Source organism: Bos indicus, chromosome 19 (assembly GCF_029378745.1).
Source record: "Bos indicus isolate NIAB-ARS_2022 breed Sahiwal x Tharparkar chromosome 19, NIAB-ARS_B.indTharparkar_mat_pri_1.0, whole genome shotgun sequence".
Classification (NCBI taxonomy): Eukaryota; Metazoa; Chordata; class Mammalia; order Artiodactyla; family Bovidae; genus Bos; species Bos indicus.
The window spans coordinates 35,029,246-35,056,973 of record NC_091778.1 but is presented as its reverse complement, the minus strand read 5'-3'; the positions used below and the strand labels follow the sequence as shown (position 1 = coordinate 35,056,973).

The window sequence follows — 27,728 nt, the reverse complement described above, 5'->3', positions numbered from 1 at the left end:
AAGCTGGAATCAAGATTGCTGGAGAAATATCAATAACCTCAGATATGCAGATGACACCACCCTTATGGCAGAAAGTGAAGAGGAACTCAAAAGCCTCTTGATGAAAGTGAAAGTGGAGAGTGAAAAAGTTGGCTTAAAGCTCAACATTCAGAAAACGAAGATCATGGCATCTGGTCCTGTCACTTCAGATGGGGAAACAGTGGAAACAGTGTCAGACTTTATTTTTCTGGGCTCCAAAATCACTACAGATGGTGACTGCAGCCATGAAATTAAAAGACGCTTACTCCTTGGAAGGAAAGTTATGACCAACCTAGATAGCATATTCAAAAGCAGAGACATTACTTTGCCAACAAAGGTCCATCTAGTCAAGGCTATGGTTTTTCCTGTGGTCATATATGGATGTGAGAGTTGGACTGTGAAGAAGGCTGAGCACCGAAGACTTGATGCTTTTGAACTGTGGTGTTGGAGAAGACTCTTGAGAGTCCCTTGGACTGCAAGGAGATCCAATCAGTTCATTCTGCAGGAGATCAGCCCTGGGATTTCTGTGGAAGGAATGATGCTAAAGCTGAAACTCCAGTACTTTGGCCACCTCAGGCGAAGAGTTGACTCATTGGAAAAGACTCTGTTGCTGGGAGGGATTGGGGGCAAGAGGAGAAGGGGACGACAGAGGATGAGATGGCTGGATGGCATCACTGACTCGATGGACGTGAGTCTCAGTGAACTCCGGGAGTTGGTGATGGACAGGGAGGCCTAGTGTGCTGCGATTCATGGGGTTGCAAAGAGTCGGACACGACTGAGCAACTGATCTGATCTGATCTGAAGTGTGTTCAGAGATAAAACAGTACATCTTGAAATAAGAATAACAATACTGAGAGGGAGATAAAAAGAAGTTCTAAAAACTGAAAAGATGAGAGCATAATAAGTGAAAAACCCAATAGAAGATTAATGAAATAAAATTCATATTTTATGGCAAGGCAAGAGAAATTTAAACAAAAGTTCTCTCTGCTCATTTGGGTCTCCTCCCTTCCTTTTAGTGGGTATTTTGCACCTGCATTAACCAGACCTCCTTAGGAAATAACCTTCCCTCTTAATCTTGTAAGGGGTCATCACAACAACCCACCACTGGCTTTTTACATGCAGGCCTGGATTGTGTAGCTAGCAACATATCATTTGATGTACAGCCCCCATATAATTGTGCTTTGACCTGTAACAAGTAGAACAGTCCTTATTAACTTTTCATCGATAAGAGAACATTAAGGAAACTTTCCTAAAAGTAGAGCAATACAACAAAAAGATGCAAAATCAGACAAAGAAGGTTAAGAAAATCAGAAGTATGCTCAGGTATGTGTTACATTAGTACTGTTTAAGTTGTACAGACGTTTTAAATGTTTCCTTCAGAGACTTCCAGCTCCTGATTTCACATGTAAGGAGCTTGGAAGTCACCCTTCCATCCTGACAAGTGAAAACTCTTTTTGGCTCTAGAGGAGACAGGAGGACCCTGGGCGAAGAGATGTCCCCAAGACTGCAGAAACAGGCAAACACAGAGAGGACTGGCTTCCCTGAGAAGGGACTCATCAACCGAAAAGACTGTGGAAACCAGAGCCAGGGCAGGAACACCTGAGTGAGAACTGACAACTTGCTGGACCCTTGGGGCAGACAGCTCTGAAAGCTGAAAACTTCAGGGAGACGCAGTCATAGGAGGAGCACAGGGCCGTCAGACTGACCTCTGAGAGCCCAGGCCGACTTACCACAGTAAATGTGGAGAAAGATACTTTGCTTCCTGGAGCGGGGGAGGGGGCTTCTGTGGAACAAGGCCAGTCCTCAAGGGACACCTACTAACCCGAGTTCACCAACTGGGGCTGAACTCAGAGCCTCAATGACCTAGAGATGGGGAACCCCCAACTCCAGGCCCCTTCAGCCACCTTGTCCCACCTCAGACAAGAGAAGAAATGTGAAATAGCTCTGAAGTTCACAGACCAAAGGCTCAGGTTCCATGAAAGTGTGTGAAAGTCACTCAGTCATGTTCAATTCTGCACTCCATGAAAGGCAGAGCCTTAACCACAGGGCTGCCTCCTCCTCACCACATCATTAACGACCAAAGCTCTAATGGCCTGTGGACAGTGCTTACCTACCCAACCTCAGCCCTCGATATATCAGATGCAGCTATCTAGACACAAGTACAAGGCATATCAAAGGCAAAAAATACACTCTGAAGTGGCAGAGCATCAGAACCAGACACAGTGGGGATGCTGGGTTTCCCAGACCCGGAATTTAAAACGATGATGATAGGCACTGTGGCCCACCAGATTCCTATGTCCATGGCATTTCCCTGGCAAGAATACTGGAAGGGGCTGACATTTCCTTCTCCGAATGATTAATATACTAAGGGCTCTAATGGAAAAAGCAGACAGCACATAAGAACACATGGGGAATATAAGCAGAGATGGAAATCCTAAGAAAGAACCAAGAAGAAATCCTAGAGATAAAAAACACTGTAACAGGAATGAAGAACGTCTCTGGGAGGCTTATTAGTAGACTGGGCATGTTTGAAGAAAGGATCTCTGAGCCAGAGGATTATTTCAACAAAATCCTTGAAAACCAAAAAATAAAGACTTGGAAGAAAAAAAAAAAGAACAGAATATCCAAAGTCTGTGGGACAACTACAAAAGGTGTACCATGTACAGAATGGTGATTCCAGAAGGAGGAGAGAGAGAAGACCAGAAGGAACTATCTGAAACAATGAGAATTTCTGCAGATTAATGTCAGTCATCAAGCCCCAGATCCAGGAAGCTCAGAGAACACTTAGCAGGGTAAATGCCCCAAACAATTACACACTGGCGTGTCATTTGCAAATTCTAGAAAATCAAAAATAAAGAAAAAATTCTGAAAGAAGCCAGAGGAGAGAAACACCTACAGAGAAATAAAGATAGAACAGACTTCTCCAAAACCTCACAAACCAAAAGAGAGTGGAATCAAATACTTAAGGTGTTGAGAGAAATAAACTACCAACTTAGGATTTCATACCCTGCAAAATTATTCTCCAAAATGAAGGAGAAATAAAGACTCTCAAGACAAGCAAAAATTGAGGGGACTTGTTGCTGATAGACATGCCTTGCAAGAAGTTCTTTAGAAGAAAAATAATATAGATCAGAAAACTGAACCTACACAAAGTAAGGAAGAGCACCAAAGAAGTGAAATAAGTGAAAGTAAAACGAAAACTTTTATTTTGATTATTCTTAACTGATCTAATAGGTAACAGTTTGTTCAACAGCAACGACGTACTTAGTTATGTGTGCTTCCCTCCATGCCCTATGTGTGTGTATGTGTGTGTGTGCGTGTGTGTGTGTATGTGTGTATATATGTATATGCTTGTGTATGCTTATATATAAGTGAAATTAATGACAACAAAGATACAGGGAGGAAGGAATTAGGGTTATTTTGTTATTATAAGATACCTACAATATTCATGAATGGTATGGTATATTTCAAAATGGATTAGTTACACATGTATACTGCAAATCTAAGACAAACCAACCACTCAAAAAAATAAAAAAGAAGTATAACTGATATGCCAAGAAAGGAAAGAAAATAGAACCTTAATAAATGGTCAATTAAAACCACAAAAGGTAGAAAAAGAGTAGAAGATAAACAGGAAGGCAGATCAAGGACAACAATAGAAAACAGTAATGAATGTGGTAGGCACTAATCCAGGTATATCATCAATAATCACTTTTAACATCAATGGTTGCACAGGTAAAAGACAGAGGTTTCCAAGAAGACATACGGGTGGCCAACAGGTACATGAAAAGGTGCTTAACGTGGCTAATTATCAGAGAAACGCAAATCAAAACCACAACGAGGTAATCACCTCACGCCAGTCTGAAATGCTCCTATCACAAAGACTACACATCATAACAGAGAAGGCAATGGCAATTCACTCCAGTACTCTTGCCTGGAAAATCCCATGGATGGAGAGGCCTGGTAGGCTGCAGTCCATGGGGTTGCTAGGAGTCGGATATGACTGAGCGACTTTACTTTCACTTTTCACTTTCATGCACTGGAGAAGGAAATGGCAACCTACTCCAGTGTTCTTGCCTGGAGAATCCCAGGGATGGGGAGCCTGGTGGGCTGCCGTCTATGGGGTCGCACAGAGTCCGACACGACTGAAGCGACTTAGCAGCAGCAGCAGCACACATCATAAATGCTGGAGAGGGTGTGGGAGAAAGGAACCCTCCTACACTCTACACTGTAAAGATCCTGTCACTGAACACATCTTAGAGAATCAACACAATTCGAATCAAAATCCCCAAATGGCTTTTTTGTAGCATTTTCAAGTCAAAATTAAACTACATGGGGGGAAAGGGGTTGAGAATAGCCTGGGTGATTCCACAGAATTCTTGGGTGCCCCCTCACCTTCACCTCTGACCCCATATCACACACACACAATGAAACAAATCCTTTATATAAGCCTGATAGGGCAAGTCTGGGATTGCCTATCAGTGAGGAAAGGACAGAACATTCAATAAATAATCCTGGGGTAACTGATAGAACCCTTATCATCTACACAAATTAGTTCCAGGTAAAGTTAAATATGGAAAAAATAATGAAAATCTCTAGAAGGCACCATGGTACTACTGGGGCAGCATGATAGGACACTGCTGCTAGTGGCTATAGGCTACAACTTGCTTGTACCAACATTTTACAGAGCTGAAGCTGTACATACCTACAGCCACCTGGAGAAAAGTTTGGCACAACGACATCTGTTACCACACATTCTGAACAGTAAAAAGATGGAAATGATCCAAGTCACAATCAGTAGGGAGATGGATAAACTACGGTTCAGTTGTACTACTAATATAAAGTTCATAAGTTAAAATGAACTAGATACACACCTAGCTATATATGTAGATACACATCAAAAATAGGAATAAAAAAGCAAACCATAGAAACAAATATTCTATGTAACATTTACTTAAAACTGTAATATCACAAAAATACTATTTTTCTTAGATACAGGCATATTAGAATTATAATATAAATTAAGAAGAAAAATATATCTCTGGCAAGATTAGAATGAGGCCAGGTGCTCTGGCTGTACCTACAGCACTGTATACCTTTAAAAAGACATCTAAAACATCCATGGCAAAATGGTGACATAAATAAAATTAGCATGGTAGACAATTTGAGTATCTGCTGTATTATTTGGTTTGAAATATTTCACAATTGAAAACTTTTCATTACTTTTTCAGTAGGATAAAACTACCCCACATGATGATTTTTAAAGGCAACTACTCCCAGCTCTCGGTGCTCTGGTCAGAACCTGCCACCTGCTATTACATGCTGTGCATGATTCCCCTACCCCAGCCAAGCAGCCCTAAAGTGTGTCTGGTCTGAGGTCGCAGCCTTCATGACAGCTAGCAAAGGGCTAATGTAAGCAGCTATTAAATATGAATTTGACAAACATCCTGAGACCTCTTGACACAGACTTCTCCAGCTTCCTACATATGCACACAGTCAACCTGATACTAGTCAATCATTAAAGTCTTCAAGTTTCCAGCTCTTCTGATCCTACTCCTCTGCAACCAAACCCTGGTTCCTTCTTTTTTACCTAACTTTTCTTCTCGTAGGTCTCCCAGTGCCCTGCACTACTCCACAGAATCCTGGCTTGGATTCAGGCAGCCTGGATTCTGCTTCCTTTATAAAACATCCTTCCTGTGTGTTTATGAAGCTCATTCCTGAACTCTGGCCAGCATCTCCTGAAGCACAGCCAGACTGTTTATAAGACCCTTTGACTCTCAGATTTTTTCCAAAAGAGGTCTTCCTTTGTATCCTTTCCTTAAATTTAATTTCTCTCATTCTGCTGGCTTTGCCACTCCTTTCTGTTTGGATACAAACAGAATTTGAGGTCATTTCCTGCAAAGTTTTCATCTACCTTCAAAATCCAAGGTTACTGTCACAGGAACGTAAGTATATAGTTCTGGGAATTCCATCAACTAAATAAAATGTCCATCTGGAAAGGTGTCGTACACACAAGAGCGTGACATAAAGGTTAAAGAATGCTAGTCTAGTAAATTCAGAAATACAATGTGTACAAGCAGAAAAGATTCTCACATGAGTGGTCTGACGAGATGTTGTGTGGAACCAAAACAAAGTCATCCGTGTCACAAGAAGAGTTCTTGCTACTAGTACTGGCAGAATCTTTGGACACCTGGAGATAGTTGGGAGGACCCAATGGTGGGGAGGATAAGTTTTCTTCCTGAATATGCTGCATATCTGGAAGGGACTAAAATTAACAACATAAAATTAAAAGTGGCCTCAATAAAATGCAAGTCAGAACAGCCATTAGACTACGGAATATTTTTTTCATGAAAGTGGCACAGAGTTCAATTCCACTGAAGATTTTAAAAATCTCTTTGGAAAACCTTTCCCTTAGAGATGCACAGTTTAAGGTGTGTTTGCATAACACCATCTAAAATGTTTCCCAAAAGTGATACTTAAAACACATCACACCTCTTATCATGTGCACAGGTCTGCCTCCCCTGAAAGGTCTGCTCTGAATCTGTACCATGTCCCATCCCCGCTTCAGCTCATGGCCTAGCAAAGCAGATACTCAACACCTGCTTACCTAATGACTAAAACAAAATGTCCAGGGACTTGAATGACATTCTGCACACAGTTTTCAATCTCCAATGAAGAAAAATCATGAAAGGGAAAGCAAGAGACTATGTTATACAGAAAAGTAACTAAATCAGTAAGGATAACTGTGTATAAGCACAGGGAATTACTGACACTTCCAGAAAGAAAGATTTAGAAAGCCTTACAGGTGTGGGTGTGTTCCTTTTGTTTTCTTTTTTGTCAGAGGAAGGAGTTGATTTGTGGAAGATAAAATCATAAGGGATTTGCGGAAGATAGGACCGTAAAGGAAGAAAAGCATATGAATATGATGTACAGAACAGTCTTATGGACTCTGTGGGAGAGGGAGAGGGTGGGAAGATTTGGGAAGATGACATTGAAACATGTATAATATCATGAATGAAACGACTCGCCAGTCCAGGTTCGATGTACGATACTGGATGCTTGGGGCTTGTGCACTGGGACAACCCAGAGGCATGCTATGGGGAGGGAGGAGGGAGGAGGGTTCAGGATGGGGATACCTGTGGCAGATTCATTTCAATATTTGGCAAAACCAATACAATATTGTAAAGTTTAAAAATAAAATAAAATTTAAAAAATTTTCTAAAAAAAATAAAGTTAAAAAAAAAGAAAAGCATATGAATATATTGAATAGATCCTTGGGCATAAGTAGCTATATACCTCCTGGCACTTGTCTAGTTCAAGGACAGTAGTCACAACCTTAATTGAATATCTTCATCCTACAACAGTCTCCTAAAACAATGAACTTCATAACTTACTGTGTTAGGTCCCCATTACCCTGTTTAACCTTTGTTTCTATTTAAGAAAAATACGACAAAATGCTCTGTAAAGCCCAGTTTTAAACCGCTACTATTCCTTTGACTGTCACTGCACAGTGAAACCAGTCTCAAATCTCCTTATCACTTCTCTGTGTGTGTGTGTGACATACACATCATATAAATTCTCCTTATCACTTTTTGAAGAGCACTTATGCTTCAAGGTTATAAACAGAGTGGAAGCTGGAGGGAGTAACATTACAGAGCACTCACCACGGGCTTGGCATTGAGCTTGGCACTGGGCCCTGTTAAGAGCTCTCCATGTATTATCTAACTCCAGCCCTATTCTGAAATCCATTTCATACATAAACAAACAAAACTCAGAAGAGAGAACAGGTGAGCTGGGCCAGGTTCTAAGCACCTAACTCCACCAATTCTTCCCTGTGCCCTTGCTCCCCAGGCAGGAACTCTCTCAATGTCTCCCTTTGCTATTTATAAAGTTACCTTCATCCACAGCCACCTTGGTGGAAGAGATGCTTCTCGGGTTCAAAGGTCATCTTCCACTAAATCTCTTCCCTCTTCAAGGACCCTATTCAACTCCCCTCTGCTTTCCCCTCTGCACACAAACATGTTTAATTTCTTCACATCTCAAATCAATATAACTCTCTCAATTACCATCTTATCTCCCTTCTTCACTTAACAATGTTTCTTGAAATTTCAGTTTTCACTGACTCAAACTCCTCACCTTCAAAGTATCACTTGCTGCTGCTACCACTAAGTCACTTCAGTCGTGTCTGACTCTGTGTGACCCCAAAGATGGCAGCCCACCAGGCTCCTCCGTCCCCGGGATTCTCCAGGCAAGAACACTGGAGTGGGTTGCCATTTCTTTCTCCAATGCATGAAAGTGAAAAGTGAAAGTGAAGTCGCTCAGTCGTGTCCGACTCTTCGCAACCCCATGGACTGTAGCCTACCAGGCTCCTCTGTCCATGGGATTTTCCAGGCAAAAGTACTGGAGTGGGTTGCCATTCCCTTCCCCAAAAGTATTGCTTAACTAACCATAAGCCTCTTTCTGCCTTCAACCCTCCAATGAAACTGCCTTTACTAAGCTTCCCAGTGATTCCACTACTTCTTCAGGTACTGGACTCTGCTTCCCAGACACTGGGCTCCCAGCCCTCCATTCAGGGACCCTGCTCTCTGCTTCCCCTTCTACTTCTCAGTCTCTTGTGCCCCTCTAAGGAGACCGGTGGAGTATGAGTTTCCCCAGTGCCACCCTGGCCTCCAACCCTCACAGTTTATACCCACCTGGGGCCCACTGTCACCTTCCTACACCAACTACCCCTGCAGAGAGCTGACTCCCGGGCTCAGACCTGCCCCTGGGCCTGCACATCACAGTGCATCATCCTTGTGCTCCCCCGCTAAGTGGCTCCATCAACTCAGATCACTCAGGGCTCACCAAGACCTTCCTCTTCCTTAGGTCCCAAATTCAAGCAATCTCTAAGCACTGCAGACTCCTCATCTTGCTCTTTCTGGCCCCTTGTCCTCCCCTTTCCTACTGCTGACTTAGTTCAGGCCCTCATTCTCAAAAACAAACAAACAAAGCAAACCCCAAAACAAACCAAAAACAGTGCAATGGTCACAGGCTGTTCTCTTTGTTCTAGGAGAGAGGCCTCTCTTCTGATTTTCCATCCAATTACCTACCTGCTTACAGAGGAATTTATTTGCTAAAACACACAGTGGATCAGGTCACCCTCCACTGAAAGCCACTCAAATGGCTCAGCGCACACAGCCTGCTCTGCTTGTAGCCCAGATTCTGCCAGGATGCAGACTGCCCCACTCTGGCTCCACTCGCTCCACCACCCCCAGCACATCACCTTGTTCTCTGTACCCTCAGGCTGGGCCATGAGAGGAGCCTGTCCCATAGTGCTTCCTGCAACGCCAGAGGGTTCAGCTCTGTACAGGGCAGTGGCCATCAGTTATAGCTGGCTATGAACATGTGACATGTGACCAGGGAGACTACTGAGTTGAATCTGCAATTCACTTAATTCTAACAAACGTACGTGGCCACAGTGGGCTACAGACTGCTGCAACAGGTCATGGTTCCACGGGGATTCCTCTGCTTACATTACCACTCTTACAAATTCAAAACTCAGCTCAATGTCTCTGCCGAGGGTCTCTGCAAGCTCTCAGTCTGATTTCATGGTCTCATCCCCAGTCCCACAGGCAACAAGAGGAGCCATCTACCTCCCACAGGCTGCTCCACCGGCCTCTCCTCCACACAACCAAACCCAGAGCTGCTCAACAAAGGGACCTGCCCTGTCACTGGTATCAACCAAAACTTCACACAAAGTGGGCATTAAATACGTATAATTAAAAGAGTAGATATTCAGGAGGTATTATCTACATAGCATTTAGCCTATAGCCAGTATCAGATCTAACAGAATTATTTGAATTTTTTTGTTACACAGTTTTTGTTTTTTACCTTTCAAAGACTTCTCTGGAGTAAAGTAGCAGCTGGGTATTTTGGGAGAATGTAAAGAACAGACTGTCACACAGGCATGCCTGCCTGCATCCCCCTCAGTACAGGAGTCTAGCCCAGCCCCAGGAGGGAAGGAGCGCAAGCAGGATGTCACCTCACTGTTGCAGATTATGTTGACGCAAGGCCTATCAGATCACTCCACTTTCTAATCTCTAATTGGAAATTATACAGAAACATTCCTGCTCTCCTTTTATTTCCAGATATGTTATTTTCACTTCAAGCGTGAGCTCTTCATAAAGGCCTTCTAAAAAAGGTTTTTCCACCAAAGTTCTGGGGATTCCCAGGTAGTGCTAGTGGTAAAGAACCCACCTGCTAATGCAGGAGACATAAGAAACTCAATCCATGGGTTCAATGTAGGAGACATAAGAGACTCAACCCCTGGGTCAGGAAGATCCCTGGAGGAAGGCATGGTAACCCACTCCAGCATCCTTGCCTGGAGAATCCCATGGACAGAAGAGCCTGGCAGGCTACAGTCCATAGGGCTGCAAAAAGCCAGACAAGATTGAAGCGACTTGGCAAGCACATACAAAGTTCTGAGCATCTATAATAACTACGCCTCCCCTGCCCACCACATCCTCTCCCTGCTCCTATGAGCAATGGTATGCTCTTCCAGCAGCCCAAGCACTCCTCTTTTGCTCTCCCTTTCAACACGTCTCATCCAACAAAAAACCCAACATGTGTTGTCCTGTCAAAGCACTTTCCCAGTTGCATTCCCCTGGTGACCCCTTCTCTGTCTCCTCCCATGGTTGTCCAGCCACCCCAGAGGCCTCTGCATACCCAGGTCCTCCCCTGCCCTCCCCTCTCCAGCACACACTGTGCTCTCCACACCCCTTGTCACCTTGCATCACGTACATGCTCCATCACGGCAGCTACAGTCATCATGTACCCACCACATACTGCCACCCACCCTGCAACCAGAGGGTAACCAGGCCTATGTTACAGATGAGGAGCTGACCTTCCCAGCAGGTTACAGGGGCAAGGGGCAGGGCCAGACACAGTCTGCAGTCTCTCCCTGACAGTGCACTTCCTCAAACTCTTCCCACTCATTCCATATTCAGTGTTTTTCTTTATTCCAGACTGAAACAGGAAATATACGACACTTTTTTTCCCTCTTAGTCTTTAAGTCCACGGGAATATAACGTAAGTCTTCTTAGCCCTCTGCCTTTCTATTTGGTCTGAGTTGGCAGGCTGTGCAGAAGGGCTTTGCCAGTGTTAGGGCTCAGTCATGTGCCATAGGCTGCTCCAGCCTCTGCCTTCACCAGGGGCCATAGGGTCTCCCTAGAAAACAGGAATAACAGCACCTGCCACTGCCTGAGTATTACCGTGTGCCGAGCAGTGCGGTCAGTGCTTTTCCTCTTTATCCTTAAAAATGCCATGAAGCATGTAACTTATGCTCACTTTACTCAGACTCAAAGAGACTGAGTCACCTGTCGCAGGCAACATGGTGAGTCACGAATGTGGACATATTCAAGCCCAGACTCTTGAGCAGCAGGCTGCTAACCCCCAGCCAGCTTCCTGTGCAGCTCCCCAGCCCCACTGCCAGCAGAAGTCAAGAAATGCGTGTCTGCAAGCCAATCTGAAAAATGCCCATAGAGGCTGACACAATGGCCTCTGGACTTTGACTTGTGAAAAGTTTCAAGGTCACAACTCTCTCAGGCAGCAAGAGAGATGTGGGGGAAAGTCCAGGAAAGCACAGAAGAGGGAAAGACCTGGAAGAGCAAAGCAGGAGGAAGGCGTTCTCAGGACCAGGAAGAAGCACTGAGTCTGGAGGGAGGGAGCTGCAGGGGAGCAGCTCACAGGGCCTGTTGCCATGATGACAGGGTCTCAGGCCCAAAGGGCACTCCTCTACCACTGGAGTTCTGTGTGCACTAACTCTCCAGACTGATGTTTATGACGTTCATAAAATAAATACAAAGCTACTTATCTACCTGTCACAGTGAAACCCTTCCCAACCTTACTGAGCATGAAAAGGTGAGAGCACTGTGTTCCTGGTTCAGAGGAAGGCAGCCCTGAGAGGTACTGTGTTCTGCTGAAGTGTGCACATCTAGGTAGGGGCAGATTCCAAACTGGGATCTTCAGCAACAAGGCTCCCTGCTCAGGCCTCAGCCGCGCTAGGGAACTCCATACATAAAGAGAACACCCATAACATATCTGCAGCTCTGTCTGTGAGCAGATGCACTAGCACAGACCCTACAGTCACTTCTAAGAACCCCAGGACTTACTGGTGGAGACACGAAACGACAGGACGGAGAGCTGCCGTAGGAGCCTCCAGAGGCAGAGCCGGCATACATGGGCACCGGGACTGGGCAGGCTGGGGAGAAACACCAGGGGAAGAGAGGCTACTGAGTGTAATTATGTGAGTCGTCCACTAAAAAACCCACAACTGCCACAGCTTCATGTTGACCAGAAATTCACATCCACATACTCCCATGGATGACACTAACAACACAGCAATTACTGAACTATTTCAACTTGGATGTAGAAGGAAAAACAGAACTGTAACTAAATAAACACAACTACAGGTATTTAAGAAAAGCCCAATGAAATCTTGAGAAGCACATAAAAGATTAATTTCGTGATATCAAATACTAATTTTTCCTTATGGTTGCATTTACTTGTTTAGTAAAAATGTAAAAAGTGGGTACTCACATTTTTTTGCTGGAACTTGCTCAAGGAAAGGATGGCTGAAAAATGCTTCTGCAATGAAAATGAGAATGCAACCTTTAAACTGACGTTGATTTTGGCAGACAGGTTGATCTTGTCAATGTAGTCAACATAGTACCCTTGAAATCATATATAATTATTACTGTTGTTTAGTTGCTAAGTCATGTCCAACTCTCTTTTGCAACCCCATAGACCCCGCCAGGCTCCTCTGTCCATGAGATTTCTCAGGCAAGAACACTGGGGTGGATTGCCATTTCCTTCTCCAGGGGATCTTCCCAACCCAGGTATGGAACACAGGTCTCCCATATTAGCAGGCAGATTCTTTACCACTGAGCCACCAAGGAAGCTCATAATTATTATTACCTTCTTTATACAAACACAATTTCCTTTCAATGTAACAGCATGTTATTTTTGTAAATCATCTATAAAAATCATCAAATTGTAAATAGTTCTCAATCAATGAAAATTTAAAAGTAATGGCTGTGAATTCTCCAAATGCCCATTACTAACACAGTACCACCAAGATGACTAAAGTGGATCTGTCCTCTTGCGTGGCTGTCTTCAAGTAGACGACAACACAGAGAACTGCAGCCAGGCCCTCGTTAAGCACATATGTGAACTACGGCTGTCAACTGTCCTGACAAGAAGTCTTAGGCAGCTCATTTGTAAATTCCATCCTTCTATCCCAGAAGAAGTATTCCTACAGCTGGTTTCACGTTTTTAAAAAAGCTATTAATTTGATTTAGTTCCTTCAGCTATTCACCAAGGATAAAACCTACACAGTAAGCCTGCTAATTAGATAAAGATAAATAGGTAGGTGAGTACATGAAAGTTTATTATTTTACTCTCTTTTCCTGTATGTATAATTTATTTCATTATTTCTTTAAAAGCCCACAAAGACCATCTCATTTATCATTAGGTCTCCAAATTATGTGCTACTAAATAGCACAGAGTGGACAAGGAGAATAGCACAGCATGGAAATTTGCCGGATTAATACAAGATCAGGAGTGAGATTAACTCAGATTTAGTCTAAATGACCTCACTCTCTGAAGCACTCAGTTCATGGCCTCAGTAGAAAGTAGTTCTAACAATTTCTGTATAGGGAGTAAGATGAAATAATCTGGATATATCTTTTCTGAAACTTCTATAAAAACTGAAATTAAACTTTAGATCATGCAATTGGTAAATATTTCTATCTTTAAAAGAAAGAAATTAAATGGACATTGCCCAGTAACCATGAGAAAAATGGGCCAATAATGAAATGACATACAGGATAATAGTTTGCAAATTATTGATTATATTAAATATTTGTTATTCTTTCCATACATTTACAAAATATGTAAAAAGGAAAAACACAGAGATAGAAAGAAAAGTAAAAATGAATTTCATTTTCCTCTGAAACCTCTACAGTATCTTAAAAAAATAGTTTTTCATGTGGTTGCCAAGAGGAGAAAGGAGGGTAAGGAGGGACTGGGAGTTGGGGATTAGCAGATGTGAACTACTATATATAGAATGGATAAACAATAAGGTCCTACTGTATAACAGGGAAATATATTCAACAACCTGTGATAAACCATAATGAAAAAGAATATATATGTGTGTGTAATAGAGTCACTTGGCTGTACATCAGATACTAAAAAACACTGTATATCAACAATACTTCAATAAAACATAAATTAAGAAAAAAAAAACTTTTCAAAATACACAAAATTAGAAACCAGATACAAAATTTGAAAATATTACTTACCAAAGTCCATTCTATCTTTTTGGTTTCTCTGAAGCAAACCCAAAAGAAGATTAGCCAAATAAGGTGATGTTTCTCTGGGAATGCTGCAGGGGAGGGGGAAAAAAAAACACTAAAGTGGTGAGTTTATATATATTAACTACACAACTTTTGCTTTCATTATGGTAAATGAAAATGTATATGCAGTTTCACAAATACCACATTTTATACCAAGACAACCATGATAAAGCCTCATTCCTTAAAAGAGAAACAACCCACTAAGCAGCTGCCTCTGAGAAGCAGCATCAGTCTGGGAAGACTCTTGTCTTGAGATTCTTACTGCCTTTGTCAGAACATCTGCAGGACAAAGCCTCTCAGAAGCACAGCCACCTTGAGTTTTAACACAACTTCAACCTGGCACCGAGAGTCGCTACAGAGTTCTCTGTTAAACAAAGAGCAACCACCAATTCTGCCTGGAAAAGGGTAGAGCTTAAATAAATACAAATGTCTGCAAACAAATGCTATACATAAGTTAAAAATAGCCACAGAACAATTTGCAAAGTAACTTGTACTGAACTATATGTGTGCAGAAGCACCAGTAAGAACCAGACATGGAACAAAAGACTGGTTCAAAATTGGGAAAGGAATACGACAAGGTTGTATATCATCACCTTCCTTATTTAACTAATACACAGAGAACATCACACGAAATGCTGGGCTGGATGAATCACAAGCTGGAATTAAGATTGTCGGTAAAGCTATCAATATGCAGATGACATCACTCTAATGGCAGAAAGCGAAGAGGAACTAAACAGCCTCTTGATGAAGGTGAAAGAGGAGAGTGAAAAAGCTGACTTGAAACTCAACATTCAAAAAATTAAGTTCATGGCTTCACTTCATGGCAAATAGAAGGGGAAAAAGTGGAAAACAGTAGCAGACTTTATTTTCTTGGGCTCCAAAATCACCATGGACAGTGCATTAAATTTCACTGCAGCCATGAAATTAAAAGACACTTGCTCCTTGGGAAAAAAGCTATGACAAACCCGGACAGCCTATTAAAGAGTAAAGGTATCATTTTGCCAACAAAATTCTGTATGATCAAAGCTATGGTTTTTCCAGTAGTCATGGTACGAATGTGAGAGTTGTACCATAAAAAAGTCTGAGCACTGAAGAATTGATGCTTTTGAATTGTGGTGCTGGAGAAGACTCCTGAGACTCCCTTGGACAGCAGCAAGATCAAACCAGTCAATCTTAAAGGAAATCAACCTTGAATATTCATTGGAAGGACTGATGTTAAGCTAAAGCTCAAATACTTTGGCCACCTGATGTGAAGACCCAACTTATTGGAAAAGACCCTGATGCTGGGAAAGACTGAAGGCAAAAGCAGAAGAAGGTGGCAGAGGATGAAATGGTTAGATAGTATCACCAAGTCAATGGACATGAATTTGAGCAAACTCCGGGTGATAGGGGAGGACAGGGAAGCCTGGTATACTGCAGTCCATGGAGTCACAAACAGTCAGATACAACTTAGCAACTGAACAACAGAATAACTATATATACATAAATAAGCAGTCAAACATGTAAAGAGAACTCACACCAAAAATATTTCTAAAGAAAAAAAATTTCAAAAGGTACACAGCAAACTCTTGTTCTCCGTAAGAGCAGGGGAAGCCCAGCCACTTTCTGCTTTACACCCATCTATTCTGTTTGCATTTCCCTCCCTTCTCTCAAAAAAACACATATAACTTGTATAGGTTTTTATTCTGAATAAACTTAACATTTTAAAAAGGAAGAAAATGGCACAGCACATGGGCATGCATGATGCTCTAGTAGCTTTCTAATTTCCTGTTAAAATGAATGCTCTCTTTACTGCTAACTGGAAAAAAGATGCAATAATGGAAAAACATACATAAAACACACAGAATTCAGATAAATAACACAGTATTGACAAAGTAAAACCCAGTGTAATCAAGACACATACCTAGGCATTAAGTTCCTGTTTTTTTCATAAAACATCCTTAGGTCTTGAGGACTATTAGCCTGTTAAAAAAAAGAAGAAGAAAATGGTTTAATTTCCTAAAAAACCAAGTGCAAAAACTCCAAATTACATGATGGATGCTCATATTCTTGCAATAGAATAGAGACTGAATTTGAAAGCCATGGACTCCTGAGGGAGCCATCGATGGGCACAAGGAACTTCTAACACCTCTGACACTGTACAGATTCTGCACATCTGGGCATAATGTATTTTTCTGAGGTCAGATTCTCAGAGAGGCCTGAGGCTCAGAAGAGTGACTACTCTGGAGGTTACATGGCCCATCCAACAGGTGTGCTGTGTGAAGTCAGGTGCAACGTACCTTCAAGGGAGTCAAGCCAGAGAACTAAGAAAGTGCTCCTTTCCAGCCTCTCCAGAACACAACACAGCAGCCTCCCTGTAAGAGCTGCTGAATTACTGAAGTTGCCTCTGCCTTTGAACCAGGCTAGGAAATCAAGTGTTCAACCTGCTGTGTCACTGACTTTTAATGCCATCTTGGGCAAATTATTTCTCTCTGTTTTAGTTTTCAAATTTAAAAAACTGTCTCTGTAACTGGCCAATATGAACTCAAGAAGAATCATTGTGATCATATGCTAGAAGAGCTCTTTCTGACAGAATGTTAATGGAGAGGCAGACCCACCTAAGATAAATTGTGTAAAACCTAAACAATGACCTCTCCTCCAGGAGAGGCAGGAGGAGAGCTGTTACCCATTTTCCCAGACCTGCCCCCGCCCTCACACGGATTCCCAGACCCCAAATCCAGGCTAAGCAGGAAGCGCTAATATCACCATTCACACCTATTTCCCACGGGGTTGTAAGCCTGAGCTGGAGAACCTAGTATTACCTAGTATTAACCCCTACACTGTTCAAGGGCCAACCGCATTCCCCATTTTATAAGTCAAAGGCAACTGCAAAATGAAAAGAGCCCCGAACTAAGTATACCTGAAAAGAGTCACGGTACCTGAAAAGGTGGCTTTCCAACGAGGCACTGATATATCACTGTCCCGATGCTCCACAAGTCGGCCTTGGCATCATAATGTTGAGACATGATAACCTCAGGAGCCTGGGGAGAAAGCAATTCAAGAGACATGCATAATGTCAGTTACATAATTGACCTGCATGTGTTAACTGGAGAAGATCACACTCCTAACAAAACTACAACAATAAAAACAACACACTGTGATACTGCCCTAATCAAATGATATTGCAACCAATATAGACCCACATTCTTACACTGAGGTTTACTGGCAAGTCCCAAAAACAACACTGGAGGAAAAGCAGCAGGTTGCAGAAAGAAAATATTTCTATATAATAGTATGGACACACAAAATACACAAAGAGCATTAAAATAGTAACAAAGAGTACACCCCAATCCCAGGACCAGGGTTACTTCTGGGATGGGAGAGTAGGAGAGTGAGAAGGGTGGGTTACAGAAGGTACATGAACCACTTTCGAAATATATCATTTCCTCTAAAAGAAGACCAAGGTGAACACGGTAAAATGTTAACTGTCGAATGAGGATGGTAGGCACACAAATGTTTGCTACATTAGTCCTATTTCCGCCACTTAAAACTCTAAAATAGCGGAAAATCTATTAGGCAAAACATAATAAAAACAGTCTTAAAAGCAAACAAAAAGTCTCTGATACTTTGTTACAGCTGTTTTCTCCCCTCTCATTAGATGTTGCTTTCTAAAACTACCATCAATCAAGGCAAGCATTGACTGGAAATGCTAAATACACTGAATGACAATGACATTTTATTTTCTAGGCATAACATTTTTATTTATTGTTCCTAGTAAACTTCTTACTGGGTCAACTTCCTTTAATAATCAGCCCAAGTACTCTATCCTCAAGGCTGTAAGTTCAAGACTGAACTGATTTCACACTCGAGAAGTGCAAAGTAGCATTTAATTATATTAAATTATAAGATTTACTATATAAGCAGTAAGGTTATGATCAAGAAAAAGTAAACCTAACACAAAATTTTTTTGAACTTTGAGTACTAGTTCCCTTGATCTCAAAGTTGATTTTACATTAGAAGAAACCCTAACTGAACATAAACCTATTTTAAATTCAAACTGAATTAGGTTCATTTACTTCACAGGATTCTGAAGCTCCAGAATCAAGGTGTTTCCAGGCTTACCACCTCACATTAGTTCAGAAGTGTCACAGCCTTACCCTATTAGACCTGACAGTAACCACAGGAGAGGATAAAGAAGAAAAGTAAGATTTTTCAGCTGTTACATGTGACACGAATGGGAAACATTTCTATAGTATAGGGATCCTGTCAAAAGAGACAACATGCAAAGGATGACTACAACCTATAGGTGAAGATATGCCCCAAAAGATTTTTTTAAGTATTCCTAAAATTACACATCATGTATAGCATGACCATACTTCATCAATTTTTATTTCTAATTTAATCTAATAGAAGATTTCTACCATAACTAATCATGTTAAAAAATAAATGCCAATGGGCAAAGATGACTTTTATAGTCCACTAGGCTAAAGCGAAAGACGTGTGTATTACAGCATTTCAGTAATATAATTAACATTTGTAAATACTAAAAACTCAGACTATGATAAAAATCACATCTTAGTTGGAAACAAGCTTTATACTTAAATCCCAATGCTTCCTGCTGTAAACACAAAGGATGCAAACACTCACCATGTACATTGGGGACCCGCATAGTGTGGCAGCCATCATGTTACTATGCAAGTAACGAGCAAAACCAAAATCAGCTGTTTCACAAAATAAAAGGGAGAAAGTCAAATGATACCTTTGCCCACACTTAACACAGATCATGATTCTTTAAGATACAAGCAGGCACAAAAGAACTATGAGAAACTAAAGCTTATTGACTTAGACTGTCCACCAAAGAAAGAAGTGGCCACCTCACTTTCAACAAGTTAAATAATGGTAGTAGCCACCAATGGCACAGGTCGCTGCTCTGCCAGTTTTGTAACCCAGAAGGGAGTTCCTCGCTTTGCAAGAGAAAATGCCAATAATAGTAAATGATTCATTAATAAAGCTCTCATTAAAATATCAACACCAGGTACAGAGTTTGAGCTGTTTTCATCCTCCTCCAGATACCAGATGTAACCTATATAATAACAGACATTTCTTAAAATACTGGTAAAAAATTGTTTTTCCAACAACCATGAGAACAGCTTTAAAAAAAAATCTAGCATTATCAAGTGCTTCAAATAATCCTGAGAGTGCTAAAGTGTTAGTCTCTCAGTCGTGTCCAACTCTTAGTGACCCCATAGACTGTACAGCCCACCAGGCTCCTTTATCCATGGGATTCTCCAAGCAAGAATACTGGAGTGGGTAGCCATTTCCTTCACCAGGGGATCTTCCCCACCCAGGGACCGAACCCAGGTCTCCCACACTGCAGGTAGATTCTTTACCATCTGAGCCATGTCTGCCTTGAGTGAGCTAAAAAAAAAAAAAACCTTCCAAATAAGAAGCCTGAACTAAATGGTCTCTCAGATCCCTTAGGTTAAAATCCCATGAGCTGTGAAGAATCAGGGTATTAATTTGCTGCCAGCAACGCAGTGTGTTAGCTTCCATCTGATGAAGAGAAGCATCTCCTCCTGAGATTCCTACTCGGAGCCCTGGTGCAGGCCCATCAGCCCTTTCTGAAATTTAGCACCTGCTGCCAACAATGTAAAGCATTCCCACATCCAAATGGACTTCAGTGAATAGAACAAAAATCTCAAAAGTGTCTCAACAAAATTCATCATTCTCACTGAACTAAAATTACCTAAGAATATTGAGTCTCAAAAGTGTTCTTTGAGTGAAACAACATAGCCACATACCTATTTTGATGCGAATACCACTGACACTGGACTTCTTGCGACTGGCGTAGGACAGCAGGATGTTCTGGGGCTTGAGGTCCCTGTGGATGATGCCCTTGCTGTGCAGGATTCGCATGGCAGCTGCGATCTGATGCAGAAACACTCTGATGGTGTCCTCGCTGAGCGTGCCCTTAGCTGGGAGAAAAGGCATTCCATAAACACTTAAGCCTACAAAACCAAGTCTCATCTGTGGGAGTAAGGAATGGGAATTCACTTTTTCTCATTGTTTTTACTCTAACAATTTAAGTCTATGAAGAGGTATCAAATATCTCAAAAATTTTAATCAACTTATTGTAAAGAGAACTGATTTATGTTTATATCTTCTATTCTCATCAGCGATCCTTTATGGTTTTCTTTTCCCACTTTTACTGGGAAGAATGAGCATGACAACAGATGCTTAGCAAATGCGAGTTTCCTCCACGAGCCAAAAGTAAGTCCCCTTCACATCAAGTACTTGGGATAAATGTCCATATTTAATCCCAAACACTACCTGAGTACAAATTAAAAACACGTGATATGCTTGGCTGGCGAGACTAAGGCATTACCCCCAACTGGACCTGTCAGGGGGCCGAGGCCCACACCTGTCTCCTTTTCACCTCCCAGAGGCACCTCTCCTAACCAAAGACACCTGTAAGAAGCTGCGTCTTCAGTGCTACCAAGAGGTGGTGGGGACACGACTGGAGAGTCATCGCTATCCAGCAAACAGCCACGCCCACACATGCACACCAGAGCATGGCTGGATGTGGAGTCAGGCTGCCTTTGTTCAAATCCCAGTTCTTTCACTTACTAATACTCACTGCACAGCCATGGAAGTTGACCCCTCTGTGCCAACTCCTCTACAGAAAACTGAAAACAGACTAACCATGTGGGGCTGTTGCAACATTCAAACAAGACAGCACGTTTAATCATAAAGACTTAAGGAAAACACCTGGCATGTAATAAGTACTCAAAGGTAAAGTGAAAGTGCAAAGTGTCAGTCGGACCAACTTTTGTGACCCCCTGGATCGTGGCCCACCAGGCTCCTCTGTCCAAGGAATTCTCCAGGCAAGAATACTGGAGTGGGTTGCCATTTTCTTCTCCAGAGGATCTTCCCGACCCAGGGATCAAACCTGGGTCTCCTGCACTGCAGGCAGATTCTTTACCATCTGAGCCACCAGGGAAACAAGGTAGTCAGTACACAAATGTGTATTTTATAACAGTGGATCTAAAAGTCAAAAGTCCAATTCCTTCAATCTACATTAGGTATTTAATATCCGGGCCCCCATTTTGACTTCTTTGGCTCAGATGGTAAAGAATCTGCCTGCAATGCAGGAGACCCGGGTTCAATCCCTAGGTCGACCCCATTTTAGAGTCTCTGTGAACATACTTCTGCCCATACAACTCTAGAACATGTTCTTTATAACCTTCTCTTATGCACTTAAAACTAGGAAAGACAGAGATAACACTAATACACTGAACAAGTGAAATATTACTTTTAAAATCATTTTAATGAGTGACATTTTGTCCTTAATATCTTCAACAGTGGAAACAGTGACAGACTTAATTTTGGGGGGCTCCAAAATCACCGAAGATGGTGACTGCAGCCATGGAATTAAAAGATGCTTGCTCCTTGGAAGAAAAGTTATAACCAACCTAGACAGCATATTCAAAAGCAGAGACATTACTTTGCCAACAAAGGTCCATCTAGTCAAAGCTATGGTTTTTCCAGTAGTCATGTATGGATTTGAGAGTTGGACTATAAAGAAAGCTGAGCACCAAAGAATTGATGCTTTTGAACTATGGTGTTGGAAAAGACTCTTGAAAGTCCCTTGGACTGCAAGGAGATCCAACTAGTTCATCCTAAAGGAAATCAGTCCTGAATATTCCTTGGAAGGACTGATGCTGAAGCTGAAACTCCAATACTTTGGCCATCTGATGCGAAGAACTGACTCATTTGAAAAGACCCTGATGCTGGGAAAGATTGAAGGCGGGAGGAGAAGGGGACAACAGAGGATGAGATGGTTGGATGGCATCACCAACTCAATGGACATGAGTTTGAGTAAACTCCGGGAGTTGGTGATGGACAGGGAGGCCTGGTGTGCTGCAGTCCATGGGGTCACAAAAAGTCAGACACGACTGAGCGACTGAACTGAGTATCTTCAAATGAACTAAATCCCCATGGTTTAAAAATTACCAAATACTTTTTTCTGTGAGGGCTATTTTCATCTACTTTTAAAAATTCCTTGGGGTTCTTTCCCTGATGCTCACTATTAAAAAGAAAAATCCAAATGCATTAAAACATACAAAAAGTGAAAGCTTCCTTGCTCCCCTCCCTAGAGATGAATGAACACTGTTAAACTCTGGAGTACGTTCTCCCGGTTCTCCCAGCTCTACTGACACTTCCCTTGCAGATGAATGCAACGATGACAGCACATTAGTGGGAGGGTCAAAGCAACAACTGGCGGAGAAGGCGATGGCACCCCACTCCAGTACTCTTGCCTGGAAAATCCCATGGATGGAGGAGCCTGGTGGGCTGCAGTCCATGGGGTCCCACAGAGTTGGACACGACTGAGTGACTTCACTTTCACTTTTCACCTTCATGCCTTAGAGAAGGAAATGGCAACCCATTCCAGTGTTCTTGCCTGGAGGATCCCAGGGACGGGGGAGCCTGGTGGACTGCTGTCTATGGGGCCTCACAGAGTCAGACACAAATGAAACGACTTAGCAGCAGCAGCAGCAAAGCAACAACTGGAGCTTTACTGCTGTAACATTTTAAATTACACTGAAGCAATAAAAATGGATGGTACGGCTTTTTCCATCTCATTCATTTACATTTTCATTTTAGGGCTTAGAAAACTTTTGCTACTGTCAATGACTGCAGCTGCTTAGAACTTGTATCTTTGCCCCATGATACATGCAAGTTTATCTGATTCAGAGACCAAATTCTAACACTGTTTCTGTGCAGAAAAATTAATGATCTCATTTAGGCTGTTTCTGGGCACAAACTACAGTAGAAATTCACGTATTTCTATGAACACGGAATGCCTACTCTCAACACAATCCCACAAACTGAAATTCTCTTGGTAAAAGCTTAACATTTTAAAGGCACAGCCAACATGAAAACTCTCAGACGGATGAACTCCTGAGCAGTTGGCCCTGACAGGGCAGGCTCAGCCGTGGCTGCCAAACTGAAGGTATCTGCTAAAAATAATGTTAAAGTACAACTTACCAATTACTTTCCAACTTCCCTTATTTTAACTTGCAATCAAAAGAATTTGTTTTTTATCTTTTGAAGATGTGAAAGGCACTTTATCAAACCAAATACAAGGACTAAATGGGTGTCTTGTGATTTAATGGCATTATGCCCTCCAGACCTCTGACAGATCTTCTTGATCAATGCTCCCCAACAGAAACATAATGTGAGCCTTATACATACCTTAACATCTCCTAGTAGCCACATTTTCAAACATGAAAAGAAACTGGTGAAATAATATCTATTTAACCTAGTACTTCCAAAATATCATTTCAGCCTATAATCAACATTAAAAATCTTGATATAATCACTCTTTCTTTCAAAATGCAATGTGTGTTGCATATCACAGCATACCTTTCAATAGCTCAACAGCCCCATGTGGTCAGTGGCTACTGTAGTGGACAGTACAGCTCTAGACAATGCCTTGAGTACCTAAGTTATTCGACACATCTCTTCAAGTGGCAGACAGGGAGAGGTTAAGTATGACCATTAAGTATGACCAGCAATTAAGTGACATAACAAAGGAACTACTGCAAACCAGCCTGCCTGTCTTGACCCCAACATTCAGGTAAGCTCTTCATTCCCTGCTCTCCTGATCTAACACTACTGCTCCAGAACATCCAAAGCAGAGTTCAACATCACATATAGATTGTTGAGGAAGCTAACAAACCTGCTACAGCAGCATCAGCACCTGTGTCAGCCCACAGGCTTTCTGTTAGAAAAGAACACTGATATTCTGACAAGGAAGTGAAATAGCTAAGTGCCCTTCAGCTTGACCCCGGGGAAAGGGGCTTTTACCTGGATCGATAAGAAGTCAAGGATCTCAAGATTCAGAGGTTAACAGAAGGTAGAAGCAAGGTGTCTTCTAGCTCTAACTCCTCTCCTCCAATAGAGAAAAAAATGCCCATCTCTGAATTTTATCTACTAGCAAATGACTTTTTGAAAAACCTTTTTACCAAACTGACATAATCTGAGAGAATCTCAGGAAAAATACCAGAGAAGGCAATGGCAACCCACTCCAGTACTCTTGCCTGGAAAATCCCATGGGCGGAGGAGCCTGGTGGGTTGCAGTCCATGGGGTCGCACAGAGTCAGACACGACTGAAGCGACTTAGCAGCAGCAGTTTTAGGCTGAGAGATGAACCTTTTACTACTTTTTTATTCGTTTGTTTTGCCTATTTCCCATATACTTTCAAGGGTGAACAAGTAGGTGCTGACTTCATCTAATGTCCTTTAAAAAGTACTTTGGAGGGACACAATTTGATCTGAACACGAACACACTTTATATATGGAATTTCAAGCAACATCTAGTACTAAAACCTTACCTCTATGCCACAAAATAATGTCAAGGTTACCCTGAATCCCTTACGACATCTTTTAAAATTTACAAGCAACATTCACGTTAATAAACACATCCTAGGACATATTCTCCCACTATTTTTTTTTTTAAGGAGATGAAAGAGACTAAAGGTTCACTGCCAGCCCCTAACTAGAATCCATTGAAGAGAAATTTTGTTGGTTTTTCTCTGATGGTGAGAAACCTCACCTCTCAAACTGTCAGAGAAAGGCACACATAAACAAGTACTTATATACAAGCAAAGGAGTAAAACCACAACACACAACAGTCAGGCAGCAAAGCAACCACAATTAAACATATACAAATATTTATTGGATGTTTCTATACACGTACAGAAAACAAGGGTAGCATATTTCAGAAGTAAATGAAGATTAAACACACTATAGTACTATACTGACCACTGACAAAGTCAAAAAATTACCTTGCAAATAATCTGCCAGGTCTCCACCATTGCAATACTGATATACAAAACAAAAAGTAATTAAAATAAGACACTGATTCAAGATTATTTCAATTCATTATCAGCTTTCTTTTTTTTAATTTGGCTACATGGCATATAGTATCTCAGTTCCCTGACCAGGGATCGAACCCACATCCCCTGCATTGGAAGCTTGGAGTCTTAACCACTGGATCACCATGGAAATCCTATCAGTTAATTTTAATTAAAAATACATTTGTAATATTATAAATCCAGTCCCAAACAAATTATAAGAATCATAGAATCAACATTTTAAAATTTTATATTCCTTATAAAATAGAATCTAAATCACTGAAACTTTATTAATTCAAATTTCAAATAACCTGTCAATTTTAAGGTATGCATTAATCAAAAGAAAAAAATTAAAAAGAAACCTGGATACTACCTACCTCCATCACCAGAAAGACAGAGTTGGGTAATTCCTGAAAAGTAAACATATTATACATGGTCTAGATTAGAGAAAAAAGCAAGCAAAAATTTTAAAATAATGATTGTTAATAAAATAGTATACGTACTCATTTTAAAGAAGTAAAATGAAATCACAAAATCCATTAGTAAGTGAAATTTAAAATCCCCTAAACACTGACATAAGCATCTCAGCTTCAATGACACTAAATGGCTAATGTAGTCATCAAGAAGTTCAAGTCTATTCATGCAAAGAACTAAAGGAAGAGCAACACTAAATGTGCAGTCTCGATTCTGAAACACATGGTCTGGGATGCTTTGTCCTACCGGCCCACACACACCTGAAGGAAGCATGTACTTGCTGGGATTCTTAACTGTAATATAATACATTTCCACCTTTTTGCTTGATTATCTTCACCTCAACAGCTGGCCAATATTTACGTCTGGTATGTAACCCCATACCCTTCTCCTACTCATATAATCAGAAGCTAAACACACACACAAACACACTTTACTTTGAAAAAACGGGATATCACATATAAATGTCTGAACCTTGCTTTCCTTACTCAATAATATACCAAAGAAATCCATCCAAGTCAAATGCATATGCACAAGTCTTTTTCCTAACTGTCATATGTCATTGTGTGACTATATCACCATTTAAGCTGTTTCCTACCAAGGAACATCACTTGTTTCCAGTCTGGGCCATTATAAGCAAAGCTGTATTGTTTCTTGGACACACATCCTAGTTCTCAGGCTTTTATGGCCCTCGGATAGATGTCCAGGATTCTGGGTTGTTTAGTCAAGGATGTGCAGCTCTAACATCCTTGGCAGATACTCCTCAATGACAGACTTTTTAACTCCCTACTATAAACAGGACACTGGTCCAGGCCCCGAGGGTACAGCAGTAAGACAGCAGAGTAGAATATCCTTTTCTCCCCAATCTTAAATTCTAAGAAGGGAGGGTCAGGAGCAAGTCAACAAACAAAAGCATTAAGTACACAGAGCCTGGAGATGATGATAGGTGCTTTGGGGAAGGAGGAGAAACAGGGTTGGGAGGGGACTGCAATTCCATTTAGGGTGGCTAAAGAAAGCTTCCTGAAAACATACCGTTTGAGTGAAGACATAAGGAAGGTTGAGGTGTACCTGTGCAGACAACAGACACGGCGATCCACCTGCACATATAATCTCCCTGCAGGAAGGAGGCCCTCGGCATGAGGAAAAGGGGGAAGTGGCCAAGAACCACAGGAGGCCCAAGTAGACAAAACAGAAGCAGCAACATGCAGAGAAGGGGAGACCGGGGATAGCGGGGTTTGTCTTTCACGCACAGAAACAGGAGCCCCTGCAGGACCCATGCAGATAAGGAACACACCCTGACCTGCATTACTGGGAGTACTTGGACTGTAATGCCCAGACTCTTCCTCAGGGTGGAGGCAAAGTGTCGTCACACACTCCAAAAATCATATCCAAAGCCTGACATTTGTACCAGTGACACATCTCCTCCTCAATCACACCAGTAAGAATTACTGCACTTACTACTTTTGCCAATAGGAAAGGTGAGAAGTGACATCTTTCACCTTAATTTACCTTTCTCTACTTGTTTATGAAAATTTCACCCATTTATGGCTGTATCATCTGACATAAAATAAGTCTTTCAAAACTTTTATGTCCCTACTTTTATCGCTTCTGAGTTTATCTTGACTTAAAATACCTTTCTAGGGACTTTCCTGGTAGTCCAGTGGTTGGCAGTCCTCCTGCCAATGCGGGGGACACAGGTTTGATCTCTGGTCTGGAAGGATCCCATGTGCTGCTGAGCAACTGAACCCTTGCACCACAACTACTGAGCCTGTGCTCAGCAACAAGAGAAGCCACCGCAATGAGAAGCCCGCATACTGCAATGAAGACCCAGCACAGCCAAAAATAAAAATAAATAAAATACCCTTCTAGCTCTTAGATTACATATAGTCATATAAATATTATTCTAAGATCATTACTGCTTATTTTATATATTTAAGCTTTTGAGTCAC

The 27,728-nt window shown here is 41.7% G+C and overlaps 1 protein-coding gene across 6 annotated transcripts in view; it reads right to left on the bottom strand.

The window, feature by feature from the left end:
- The window catches only part of ULK2 (unc-51 like autophagy activating kinase 2), a 58,533-nt gene that overhangs the window by 25,035 nt on the left and 5,770 nt on the right, over nucleotides 1-27,728 (bottom strand). For 2 of the 6 annotated variants that reach the window (XM_070773140.1, XM_070773139.1), the window contains exons 4-13: nucleotides 25,686-25,718; nucleotides 25,240-25,276; nucleotides 20,192-20,365; nucleotides 19,038-19,111; nucleotides 17,330-17,431; nucleotides 16,315-16,373; nucleotides 14,358-14,440; nucleotides 12,595-12,642; nucleotides 12,168-12,256; nucleotides 6,112-6,283 (exon numbers count right to left, since the gene is read on the bottom strand). In XM_070773140.1, coding sequence (XP_070629241.1) covers nucleotides 6,112-6,283; nucleotides 12,168-12,256; nucleotides 12,595-12,642; nucleotides 14,358-14,440; nucleotides 16,315-16,373; nucleotides 17,330-17,431; nucleotides 19,038-19,111; nucleotides 20,192-20,365; nucleotides 25,240-25,276; nucleotides 25,686-25,718 — 871 coding nt within the window. The remainder of the gene's footprint in view (nucleotides 1-6,111; nucleotides 6,284-12,167; nucleotides 12,257-12,594; nucleotides 12,643-14,357; nucleotides 14,441-16,314; nucleotides 16,374-17,329; nucleotides 17,432-19,037; nucleotides 19,112-20,191; nucleotides 20,366-25,239; nucleotides 25,277-25,685; nucleotides 25,719-27,728) is intronic. The other 4 variants (XM_070773141.1, XM_070773144.1, XM_070773143.1 and 1 more) reach the window with 3 other exon arrangements.